Genomic DNA, 11,737 nt, shown 5'->3' with positions numbered 1-11,737 from the left:
AGTTTGGCAATTATTCCCTTGTGGTAAAGACCCTAAGTACAAGCACCAAAACTGTTTCTTGTGACCTAGTCATCAATGAAGGCCCTGTCAACAGCTACCTCCGTATGTAATGCTCTGTTTCTCCCTTTCATTCTACAACTTGCATGTCTCCCAGCAAAGCGAACTTCCTAAAGAGCCTGTGCAGCCACTCATGCTGTGCTAAGGATATGTTATGGGCTTGTTCCTCTTCTCTCTCAGCATCTTACCTCCTTATGTTTTATACACCTGTCTTGAGTTCCTGACCAGGATCAGGCCTTTTCACATGATACACTCTATGACCACAACCTTTTTGCAGCAGGGATTAGCCCAGAAAAATCAGTGGGTGTGTGTGCAGAGGGAGATACTTCTGTAGTTAGTTCCTGTTTTCCTGCATGTTTATGTATGCGCAGAATCCTCCCTCTTCTTCCTTCTGTCTTGCTTCTCTCACAAAATGGGAAACAATTCGTACAGCGTTTGGATTTTTGTTCATAGTTGCGCTTTTAATTTTAAACTTCATGTCTTGCTTTTTTCTTCATCTCTTTTTCCATGGCTGTTTCAAACTCTTGTCTACGTCTCTTCCATTCTTTTCCTTTACGTTAGGTTATTCTTCAGTCCTTCTAGTTCTCCAGCTGTAAAGAAAAATTCTCCATGCTTGAAAACTTGGTGTATTACCCTCTCCCCTGCCTTCTTCAAGTTGCGGCTGTTTCTAAATCTCTAGTTTCTTCTGCAGAACGTATAGCACATCACCTCTTTTCTCACCATTATCTTTTGATGCAGTGCAGTTTTATTTTGCCCTTTTTATGCTGAAGTGTGCGGTCACTGAGCTGCACTTTGAAACTACTCTGCTTTTGGTTTAGGTTGTTTTGGGATTTTGTTGGGGTTGGGTTGTTTTTTTTTTTTTTCCTCTGGTACTAAGGCTGGGCATACGTATTGCATGGAGAAGGTGGTGTGATGATTGGTGGGTTGGGCTTTTTGTCATGTTTGTGTCACGCTTGGCCAAGCCCAGGCTGCTGAATGGTTTTGTTAGATCATTTATATAGTTGTGTTCTTCTCTCTTTCATTTAGCTATTCTCTTTGCTTTCCTGGTTTACATGGGGATCCCTGCTATCCTGATTGTTGGGCGCCTTTTTATGAAGTAAGTGCACAGCATTGAATACCTCCTTGCACATGAAGTGGGGCCCCCAGTTTAAAAACAGGCGTTGTAGCGTGGTGGTGCTTCAGAGTCCCCCTGTAGCCCTGCTTGCAGATCAGATCCTGGTACCACGTTGCCGTGTACAAGTTAAGCTCTGGTAGCTGTCCGTATGATAATAAATCCAGCGTGGTAGGACTTCCTGCGAGGGCTGCCTCGCAGCCTTGTTAGCTTGTGTGTAGAGCGGTTGCTGCAGAGCAGCTGGTGTCTGCTGGAAGCTGGCACGCACCCTGTCTCACCCTCCCGTGACTTGTTCCTGGGTCTAGCCCCGAATCGGCAGTACAGGTCAGTGGGACCTGAGCCTGTGTAGCGTATGCAGCCTTCCATTCTGTGTACGAGAGTCATCCCTGCCTGTAAACGACCCGAGAATAAAGCCCCTGAACCTGAGCTTGTGGCAGTGAATTACACAGCTGGACTTAACTGAGGTCCCAGCTACTGGCTGAATCTCAGTATTACGTGTGTGAGCTGGGAAAACAGAGATAGTGACTGTCCCAACTTTTGATTTATGCTGCTGAATAGTGCTATTAAGATGAAATTGGCTGTAAAATACTTCTTGTTTTGTTTGGTGTTTTAAACTGTTACTAATTTTCAGAATTGATCTAGTCAGAAACTGTGTTTACAAGAAACTGAACCCCAGAGAGACTGATCGTCTGATTAATTCTGTGAGTGACCACAGCATCTTTGATTTGCCTTCTGTAGTGTTTTCATCTCTGAGCAACACACACTGTCCGGACATCTGGGGACTTGTTTATTACTAATCATCTTCCCCTTGTGCATGTTCCCCTTGGCAAATCTTGTGTTGATGTCAGACAGGTAATTTTATGTCAATGGAGAGTGTTAGACTGGGTTTCCACGCAAGTTTGGTGGATTCTCAGCAGAGTTCTTCTTGCAAGTCTTGAATATACAGCTTTGTGCCCTCTTTAATTCCCTTGAAACAAACGTGTTGGTGAAAATACTGTCCCCTTCTGACATAGACAATGTAAAGGAAGGGACGAAATGCCAGCTTTCAGGTCTGCTTCCAGTGCAGTAGGAATTTTAGCAGGATCTACACTTTAAGTGAAGATTTCTCTGGCAGCCCTAGAGCTGGCATTTCTGGATGAGCTGTGTTTTGTACTAGAATACAGATAGATCATCACAGTCTGGGCTTCACATCTAGGAGGTCCAAACCTGTCTAGAATCAGAAGACTTGTGAGCAGAGCTCTGCAGCTGTTCTTGTACTTTTTCATCACCATTGCTGTGTTAGTGATGTCTGCTTTTTGCTGTCACTGGGGCTGATCAGAGTGATTTAGGGAACTTGATTGGAAAGAAGCTACGCCTGTGTTTGAAAAGATTTATTTTATGCTGGTTTAGCTCTTTAAACAGTCCCTCAATGGTGTCGGACAAGTGCCGATGGGGTGAATCCTGATTCAGAGTCAGCAACTGGATCTACTCAGCTCTGTTGTGAGCAGTGCTCACAGTGACGGCAAGTCCATGGCTGATTGGGCCTGGACCCAACTCTCATGAATCTCAAACACAAGCTCTTTTCACTGCACTGTTGTTTCCACCCTGGTCAAAGGTGGAGCGTGGAGCATCCACAAATATTATTGCAATATGGTGGAGCCATGACAGGGTTAGAAGTAGCAGGTGGGGAAACAAAAAGCAGAGTAAGATGGGGAGAACAAAGGCGAACACCGAATGCGAAAGTTTGCAGTTTGCTGACCTGTGTTGCCTAGGCAGCCGATGCAGCTGCTGACTTGCCCTTCCTGTGTCTGGTCTGTTTCTGAAGGAGCTCGGGTCCCCGAACACGACAGACTCCGTTAGCAGTGATCCCACCCCGCGTTTGTGGAGCACAGCTTCTCGGCAGCGGCTGCGTTCCCTGGACACGTTCCGAGGGTGAGTGTAAGACCTTGCTCAAAAGCAGCTCTTCCAAGGGGAATGAGATTTTTCTAATGGTGGTTTGACAGCGTATGGAAATACATAGCAGATGGACGGTTCAAGGGGGTCTGTTTTACTTGGAAGATGATCAAGGGTTTAATTCTTGGATTTTCCGAAACACTTTGCATTGATCAAGTTTGAGGAAACATTAAAGTTGTGGCAGAGGGTGGAAAAGAACAACATATGTTCAGTGTGAAAACGCTGTGTGAAGGAACCTACTTTGGTTCAGCGCCACCCATGATCTTTGAAACACTGTTTCCTGGTTGGCAAAGCTGGAAACCTTGTACATAATCTTGCTTTAAAAATAAAATGAAGCAGATCTCACAGTTAGAAATGTTTTAGTGGGGGTAAACATTAACTGTGTGTTCATATGTATGTATTTCATCAACATGTGATACTTTGCGTGTGTTTTTGTTGTTGTCTTTTTAGGCTCTCTCTTATAATTATGGTGTTTGTTAACTATGGAGGAGGAAAATACTGGTTCTTCAAACATGAGAGTTGGAATGGTAAAGTACAGTCGAGACGACAGTTAATATGGGTTTTAACTGCAGCAGAAGCTCGGTATGGTTAGCGTTGCAGGTGCTGCAGCGAGCTGCTGCTCAGCTGAAGGCTGGGACGCTGTGCCAGTTTGCCTCAGCAGGGTATCTGGCCTGGGAGGTTGCTGGGCAAAGCAGCGTATAGTCCTGCTCGTCACACAGCAGCGGGATGGTTTCAGATCACAGTCTGTGTGTAACCTTTTCATTGTTGACACAGGTTCATATCTTTAACTTTTCTGTCGTTTAATGACCTCAGTGAAGCTGGTGGTGGTTGATGCTTGATGCAAACATGATGCCTTGATTGGCAAGCTGATGGGGAAGGGGTTGGGCATTGTGCTGCCCTCGTGGAGAATAGTGAGGATCCTGTCCCTGAAATCTTTCCAAGACACAGAAATCAGTTCTAACCCTATTTTGAAGAATGGTAAAAGCAGTGAAGCAAAACAATTAGCTTTTTGTAAGTTTTGTTTGTAACATATTTTAGATTTTGGGGCATCAAATAATTGGAAGCAGCAATTCCTCTGGAAACTCAACAATAATGTTAAAATTTAGTGAGGGTTCAAAGTAAATAATGTGTTTGTTCATATTTCTCTGTAGGATTAACAGTGGCGGATCTGGTGTTTCCATGGTAAGTCTTCCTGAAGAACAGTTCTTGGGTCAAGTGATTCTTTTTGTTAAAGGGTTGCAAGGAGAACATTGTGTGCACCTTGCCTCCATGTGGAAATGCATTTGGAGGGGTGAATTTGTGTTAAACGGTTGATAGGAATCTGCCCCTCCACGTAACAGCATCACCCTTATGAACCAGTAGAAGAGCTTTGGCTGCCCCACATCCTCCTTCTTCCCCCCACACACAGTCAGTGGGAGGCCCAAGGTTACCCTGCCAGTGGAAGTGCCGTGTCCTCGAGGAGCTCATTGCCACGCTAGTGTGTTGAAGGCAGGCAGTCTGGCAAGATTCAAAGCTGGACTGATGTGTACCCAGAGACAAACTAGCCAATGGAATTTTGGATTAAGCCTGATGTGTACCCAGAGATAAAATAGCCAGGGGAATTTTGGATTAAGCTCATCTCTCTATAATGGTCTTACTGGGAAGCCAGTTATCCCATCTGCCCCTAGCATGCTTCTCTAAAATACACACCAGTTGTGGTTACTCTTGGAGATGGGAACTGGACTTGGACTGTGAACCTGATCTAGAGGGGAGGAGTGGGTCAGTTCTGAATTTGAATAATAAGTTTGCAGCTCCTGTTTTACTGCTCTGAAGATACTAATTTAATTTAGGGTAATACAATTTTTTGGTGGCATATGTATTGCTGCAAAAAGACCAGAATACAATTACTTCCCTGAACTTTATTGCCTTGACTGACCACTGAAAGAGGTGGAAAGGTCCCATAGTGCAAGCTCAGTTGTCTGCAAAGTCATAGCAATCACAGGAAATAGTTGCCCAATTTCACTCAATGCACACATTTCTGTCGGGCCAAGGCAGGCCACTCTGTTAGCTTTAGTGTTTGCTGTTGCTCACATGTGTGGTGAGACATCTGTCAGCTCCATTTCCCATCTGCTCTGTTCTCCAGGTTTGTGTTCATCATGGGGACATCGATATCGTTGTCACTGAGCTCTGTGCTGAGGTGGGGAAGTTCCAAGCGGAAGGTGCTTGGCAAAATCCTCTGGAGGAGTTTTCTGCTAATCCTGCTGGGAATCATAGTTGTAAATCCCAATTACTGCGTTGGGCCACGTGAGTGGAACTCACTCTCTTCCTTGTATTTCTGCAGCTGTTGTTCCTGCCTCCTTGGCTGGGCTGTTGAGAAAGTGTCAGCCTTGCTGTACTGACCGGTTGCACGTGGGTAGTTGGATGGCACCTGTAGGGTGCTGTTCAGTTCCACACTGACGCAGTTCTCTCCCCTGTGCCAACCACTGTTTACCACCTTAGTGGTGACTTCCCAAGGTTATGATTTACAGAAAGCGGGGTGGCAGAGTGGAGGTGTTCCTTGTACCTGCAGGTGCAGTACATCTCAGCTCTCCTGGAGAAGGGTAGCTTCTGTATATACAAAAGAACCCATGTCTGCTCCTTTCCCACATTGCTTGCATGTCTTCCAGTGTCCTGGGATAATCTGCGTATTCCTGGGGTGCTCCAAAGGCTGGGATTCACGTACCTGGTGGTTGCTGCTCTTGAACTCCTGTTTACAAGAGCTGGGGCTGAGAGTGGGACCTTGGTGAGTTACGTGGGGAGATGACAAGTGATACTGGGGTAGAGTTTGGGAGCTTTGTGCTCTTGTTTGGGCACAAAGAACACAAGACATGACGAGAAAACATGTGGCATCCTACTTGATGTGTAAGCGCAGTGTGACCTGGCAAAAATTTTGGGGAACATGCACCTTTCGGTGCCTCAGTCTGCATTTTATCACATCTAGCTTTGTTGTGTTTGAGGATTTCATTGATCCATTCAGATGGTGCTTAGAAGCAGGCGTTCCCAGGCATTTTTGATGACTTTCCACCGCCAAGGGACCCTAGGGACAGGCATCTCTGTGCTAAGTCCTGTGGCCTGTGTTTTGTCTGGTTAATTTTGGCAGTGTTTTTTCACAGCAGGGGAAAGTAATACTGCTTTTTGGCCTTTCTGGGGTCTGTTTTTCCCAAAAGGCTTTTGTTCTACTCATGAATCAAAATTCTTTTTTGACATTTTCCAAGCTAAAAAACATTGTGGGCTTTTGTTTTGGTTTGTCTCTTCCCCCTCCCCCACGTAACTAGTGTCTGGAAATCGTTTGTGAAGGATGAAAGGTCTATTGGTAGAACCCAGTTTTGTAATGACAACAGCTCCCTCTTGTATCTGGGGGACTGCCTGCCAGGAAGTACAGGATGTCCCCAGGGGGATGGTTTTTACTTGCCAGCTAATACCCCCCTCTCTCCATCTCACGCAGGAGACGCCATGTCCTGCTCTGCAGGATATTCTCCCCTACTGGCCACAGTGGATTTTCATTCTGATGTTAGAAGTGATTTGGCTCTGCCTGACCTTTTTGTTACCAGTGCCAGGTTGTCCCAGGTAAGACTGTGCACTCAGTCTACTTGGTATGGGGCAACACGTTGTTTTGCTTCTACTGAGCAGAAAACACATTTTATTAGCCATCGGGAAAGAATGAAGAGGAGACCTTTTAGACCAGCGGGGTTAAGAGAAGCACTCATTATGTGAAAAAACTTTTTTTGCTTTGATACTAAAGTACCAGGTGTTATAAATGTGACATCATTGTTCCTTTCTGTCTGAAGAAGAGGATTAAAGTCTCCCTGCGGCCTTTGTACAGCGACACATGATCATCACAATGCCAACTCTGGCTCTATCTTTGCCCCTTTAAAGGGTCAGCACCTGCAGGGCAGGTGGAGCCACCAGCTGGGCAGCCAGGGCTGAACCGAGGCATTGCTTTAGGTTCCCAGTACTGCCTGTCCTCTCACGACACAGCTGCTCACGGCATTGTGATGATCAAAACAGGTGGCCACCAGACAGCTGTTGTGTAGAACCTGCGTTTCACTGCGTGCCTCTGGCCAGGGAAAACATCGAGCATTTAGTGCGCTGGGCCAGTGGACCAGCTACTATTCAGGTGGAGGGTACGGACACTTTGTGCCATACCCTGTTTGCTTCTGGCCTAGGGGCTATCTTGGTCCTGGGGGCATTGGAGACTTTGGAAACTATCCCAACTGCACTGGAGGAGCGGCTGGTTACATTGATCGTTTGCTTCTTGGGGAAAACCATATATATCAGCATCCCTCTTCAAATGTAAGTAGCTTTTGGTTTGCAGTATGAAGCCGCAAGTGAGCACTGAGCACAGCTGTCAGGAGGGGCTTGGGAATGACATGTGCAGGGGGGTGGAAGAGAAAGGAGGCTGGTTGCTGAGGTGCCCTCTAACACCTGTTTTCCCTCTAAGGTGATTTACCAAACGACAATGCCGTATGATCCTGAAGGGATCCTGGGGACCATAAATACCATTTTTATGGCGTTTCTGGGACTGCAGGTACCTTTTTGCTTTCTGGCTGTTGCTATAATGGGAAGATTTGAAGGAATCTTGGAAGTGGGGAAGTAACTTGGTTTCTTTATTTAAGGCTGAGACTGCTTCTAACAAAACCCTTTCCAGAGCAATGCTTTCAGGCTGACTTAGCCTGAGCTGAGTGTCAGAGAAGTGGAATCTAACCTAGCAGTAGCTTGCATTACATAAACCAAGACTTTTTCTCAGTTTTTGTAAGGGATGGATGCAAGAGGTTTGCAAAATATCCACCCGGAAACTTCCTTTGCTTGTTTTAAGGTTGGACTTATGCTGGGAGTAGGCTGGCTCTGCATGTTGGAAAATAGGGCCAAGAAACACATAGACTTCGCAGCTTCATTTCAAACATACAGCTGGAAAGGGTGCAGCTGTACATGTTCCCCCTTGCTAATTTTCCGCTTGACGTGCAGTGTTAGTGGTCTCGTATGGGTGCTCTGGGTGTGCCCACCTTCCCAGACACCAGGGAGGCAGGGGTTCACCTTAGTGTTACCAACTTCAAAAGCTCACAGCTCACCACCGTGTTTAAAAGATCGTGACGCTTTTTGATGCAGTTCTGGTTAGTCATTGCTGGCTTTTCTGTCTGTGCAGCAGTTGTTAATCAAACTGAAACTCTTGTGCTGGGAAGGGAACGTTACCTCATGTAGCACTGGGTAAAGATGGATTGGGAATCTCTGCGAGACAGAGCTTGGAACAGAAGTGTGATGCTGAGGAACTAGTCATCAGGACACATCTCTCTGTGGCATGAGAAAAGGAACGTGTGCTCTGAGCAGGCCAGGGTGTGACGTGGTGCTGTGAAGAAGTTGTTGGGGCTGGCTGAGGAGTTGACACGGCGTTCTTCCTTCATGCAGTCCTTGCTGAGGCAGACGGAGCTCAAGTCACACTGTGTTAACCTGACAAAGTTGTTGTCTCCTTCCTTGTCTCTTTCCTTGTCTCCTTCCTCAGTGTTAACGTAGTAGGGAAGGGAGAAAAGGCGCACCTCTGTTGCTGAGCGGGTCACATTTACATGTTTTCTCCATCTGTGTCCGTTTTTTGCAAAGAGTTCCCATTCTGAGGCTTTCAGCTGCTTCGCTGATATAAGTCTTATTCGTGGTAGCACAGGTAGCCAGTGGCAAATATATCTGGCTCTTGAAATGTAGTTACATTTATCAGCATTAATTCATTTTTTGTGTTCTTTTTATATTAGGCAGGAAAAATTATCTTGTTCTACAAAGACCAGCACAAACAAATTATGAGTCGGTTCGTCATATGGAGCATAGTAATGGTAAGTCAGATAGTTTTGTAGCTCTTTAACAGACAAGTGTTTTTATGCAATGCAAACTTACTATTTCTGAAACATGTTGCGGTGGTTATATAAACTTTAGCAACTTTCTATTTCAGGGAATTATTTCTGCTATCTTGACAAAATGTTCTAAAGAAGAAGGGTTTATTCCCATAAACAAGAACTTATGGTAAGCAAAGGGATAAACTTTTAGCATGATTTTTTTTTAAAGTACTACTTCACCTTGGAGAACGTTTTACCTTTGTTACATCGAGATCCATCTGTATCGCATAGTTCCTCACATAATCTTTCTACTGAAAATGTGCGTAGGTCAGTATCGTATGTGACAACCACAAGCTGCTTCGCCTTCATCCTCTTACTGCTGATGTATTACCTTGTGGATGTCAAGAGACTGTGGTCGGGTGCTCCATTTTTCTACCCAGGTCAGTAAAATCACATCAGGAAACAACATACTCCCTCCAATTCTTTCTGCACTGATACTACCCTTTTGTGTTTCCAGTGCTTTACTTGTCTTTAGAAGAGCTGTGGTTTAGAATGAGGTAGCCTGAAGGATGCCAGAATGATTAACTTGAGCTGAATCTTTGCGTAGAACTGTGACACTTGAGACCAGATATTTAGGAGAGAGGGACTTCAAATGAGGGCTGGAAGCTGCTATTGCCCAATGACCGTTCTCAGTTTGGTCTCAAGTTAAGGTCCCAGGGAACAGCTGCCCAGTACCAAACAAAATACCACAGCTCCTTCATGGTTGGTTTTGGAAGGCACTGCTGAGACTTGGGTAACCTAATGGAAAGGCCTATCAACAGAGTAATACCACTTCTGAAGATGTGGAAGATGAAATCCCCATGGCAGCTCCATAGGTTCTGTCTCTGTGGTTTTAGATAAGCCTGTCTCCCAGAGCATCCCACAGTGTTTTTGCCACAGTGGGCTCTCGACAAACATCTGAGTACAGAATGCAAACCCACCGCAGAAGGAACCTTTCAGCAGCTTTGGTGTCTGGTGTCTGGACAGGAAGATGGGTAGGGTGAGAGCACAATATCATATCTCCTACCAGAAATCCCAGAGCTTTGAAGGGCAGTCAGCGTGTGTTTGTAATGGCAATAGATCTGACCAAACGGGTTGGCACTTGGCCACCCTGAAGACAGTAACACTGATTATTCTCCTTATCAATACAATTGCAGGATACTGATTTGGTTGAATTTTCAATTTAGCATATAGGTTATCTGTGTTTCTTTTCAATAAACATTTTGGGGGAGAGAACCCTCAGACTGTATTTGAAATCACACGTGTGTGGCATCCTTTGGGCAAGTAACATTAGCTGTTGTGATTAGCTGCTGTTGTCTGGCTGCCACTTTCATAAGCCTGGCAAGCCTCTGCCTGCTTACTCTGAAGCAAGCTTATACCTGCTCTTTCAGATGGTATGACCTGTGCTTACTTTCAGGAATGAACTCAATCCTGGTCTACATTGGACACGAAGTGTTTGAAAACTATTTCCCTTTTAAGTGGAAGATGCAAGACAGTCAATCCCATGCAGAGCATCTGACTCAAAACCTCACTGCAACAACTCTTTGGGTCATAATATCGTATTTACTTTACAGGAGAAGGATATTCTGGAAAATCTGACAGAGGTGGTCACGGTGTAGCAGGCCTAGATCTGATGGGGCAAGTACATAAGGTGGATTAGCCTGAAATACTGCCACTAGTGCTAGGCTGTATTACGAAAAAGGGATACTAGTTCAAGTTTACAGTGCCATGGGGTTTGTCATCAAGACTTTTATGTGACTTAAGGGACAGTATTTTCCTAGTTAGCTAAAACTTACTAGCCTGCTGTGGCTCTTTTTCTGTATTTTGTAAATATTTTACTGATCTCCCTCCTTCATACAGAGAAACTGTACATACTGCAACAGTTGGGCAGTCAAAGAGAGCCTGACAGTGCTGACAAAAGGAACTGCAAGGGATCTGGGTGGTGGCTGCGACGGTTATCAGAAGGGGACTGTGGTAACAGTTGTTGCATCTGACAAGGCACCCCCCAACTCAGGTGGTCTGGGGTTTGTATATACCCTTGGCACCTGCCGCGTGTCTGCGCCACCCTGGCTGCTAGTACACATTTACCTCTGCCATGTTTTTGACTGGGGAGCACCGGAGCATCCTCAGCCCTGCACTTGGGTCGGCGGTGCAGCGACTGTCTGGGAAGGCTCAGGGACACCTCTGAGCTACAGCGTGCTGCAGAAAGTGGTGACTCAACTGATCATTCTTCATCCTGTTCTTCGAGTTTTGGTCTTAGATCAAAACCTTCCTGCTGAAGCCTGCTGCCAAAGATGTCTTCTATCGGCTTATGAATCAGCATGCTGCTGCTACAGGTTTAGCAGCCCGTCTGTGCATGTCCTGAGCCTTTGGGTTACAGACCTCCAACATCGATGAGGGCCGAGTTTCTTGTGCTACACTCTAAGAGTGCAGAAAGGCCCGTTCTATTGACTTTGTCTAATCACTTGGATATTACCAAAGTTCCATCAAAGCAATCCTCTTTATAAATGAATTTACGTAAGGGCCCTGAATCTGAAAACCAGCAACAGAGGTAGAATTCAGCCAAAAAGGAAGAGAGTGCAGACCAATTCAATGTAAGATTACAGGTTTTGCAAACTCAGAAAATTCACTCTTGCTATGATTTCCAAACTAGTGCTAATAAAAAGCCTAAAATACCCCATGTTCTCTGTGTATGTATAAAGATGGAAAGAACTAAGACCCATACCTTAGTATAATCCTATGAAAAAAAAACCCAAACACACAG

At 45.4% G+C, this 11,737-nt stretch overlaps 1 protein-coding gene across 1 annotated transcript; it reads left to right on the top strand.

Annotated features, from left to right (window-relative positions):
* Nucleotides 1–3,029: 3,029 nt before the first annotated feature.
* Nucleotides 3,030–11,637, top strand: HGSNAT (heparan-alpha-glucosaminide N-acetyltransferase). Its single transcript, XM_086463888.1, has 12 exons — nucleotides 3,030–3,079; nucleotides 3,551–3,627; nucleotides 4,252–4,282; nucleotides 5,223–5,383; nucleotides 5,746–5,837; nucleotides 6,534–6,685; nucleotides 7,285–7,411; nucleotides 7,560–7,646; nucleotides 8,857–8,934; nucleotides 9,051–9,121; nucleotides 9,262–9,374; nucleotides 10,391–11,637. The coding sequence occupies exons 2-12, from the start codon at nucleotides 3,567–3,569 to the stop codon at nucleotides 10,570–10,572; spliced, it is 1,155 nt and encodes a 384-aa protein (XP_086320014.1). The 5' UTR covers nucleotides 3,030–3,079; nucleotides 3,551–3,566; the 3' UTR covers nucleotides 10,573–11,637.
* The last annotated feature ends 100 nt before the right edge of the window (nucleotides 11,638–11,737 follow it).

Source organism: Leptosomus discolor, chromosome 4, assembly GCF_034619465.1.
Source record: "Leptosomus discolor isolate bLepDis1 chromosome 4, bLepDis1.hap2, whole genome shotgun sequence".
NCBI lineage: Eukaryota > Metazoa > Chordata > Aves > Leptosomiformes > Leptosomidae > Leptosomus > Leptosomus discolor.
This window is presented reverse-complemented; position numbering and strand designations above follow the sequence as displayed.

What these genes read in the sequence shown, in the direction of transcription:
- HGSNAT (XM_086463888.1), top strand. Translation starts at nt 3,567, where the DNA reads ATGGTGTTTGTTAACTATGGAGGAGGAAAATACTGGTTCTTCAAACAT. An exon ending in TGGCGTTTCTGGGACTGCAG is followed by an intron (nt 7,647 to 8,856) that starts GTACCTTTTTGC and finishes TTTTTATATTAG; the next exon opens with GCAGGAAAAATTATCTTGTT. An exon ending in CCCATAAACAAGAACTTATG is followed by an intron (nt 9,122 to 9,261) that starts GTAAGCAAAGGG and finishes AAATGTGCGTAG; the next exon opens with GTCAGTATCGTATGTGACAA.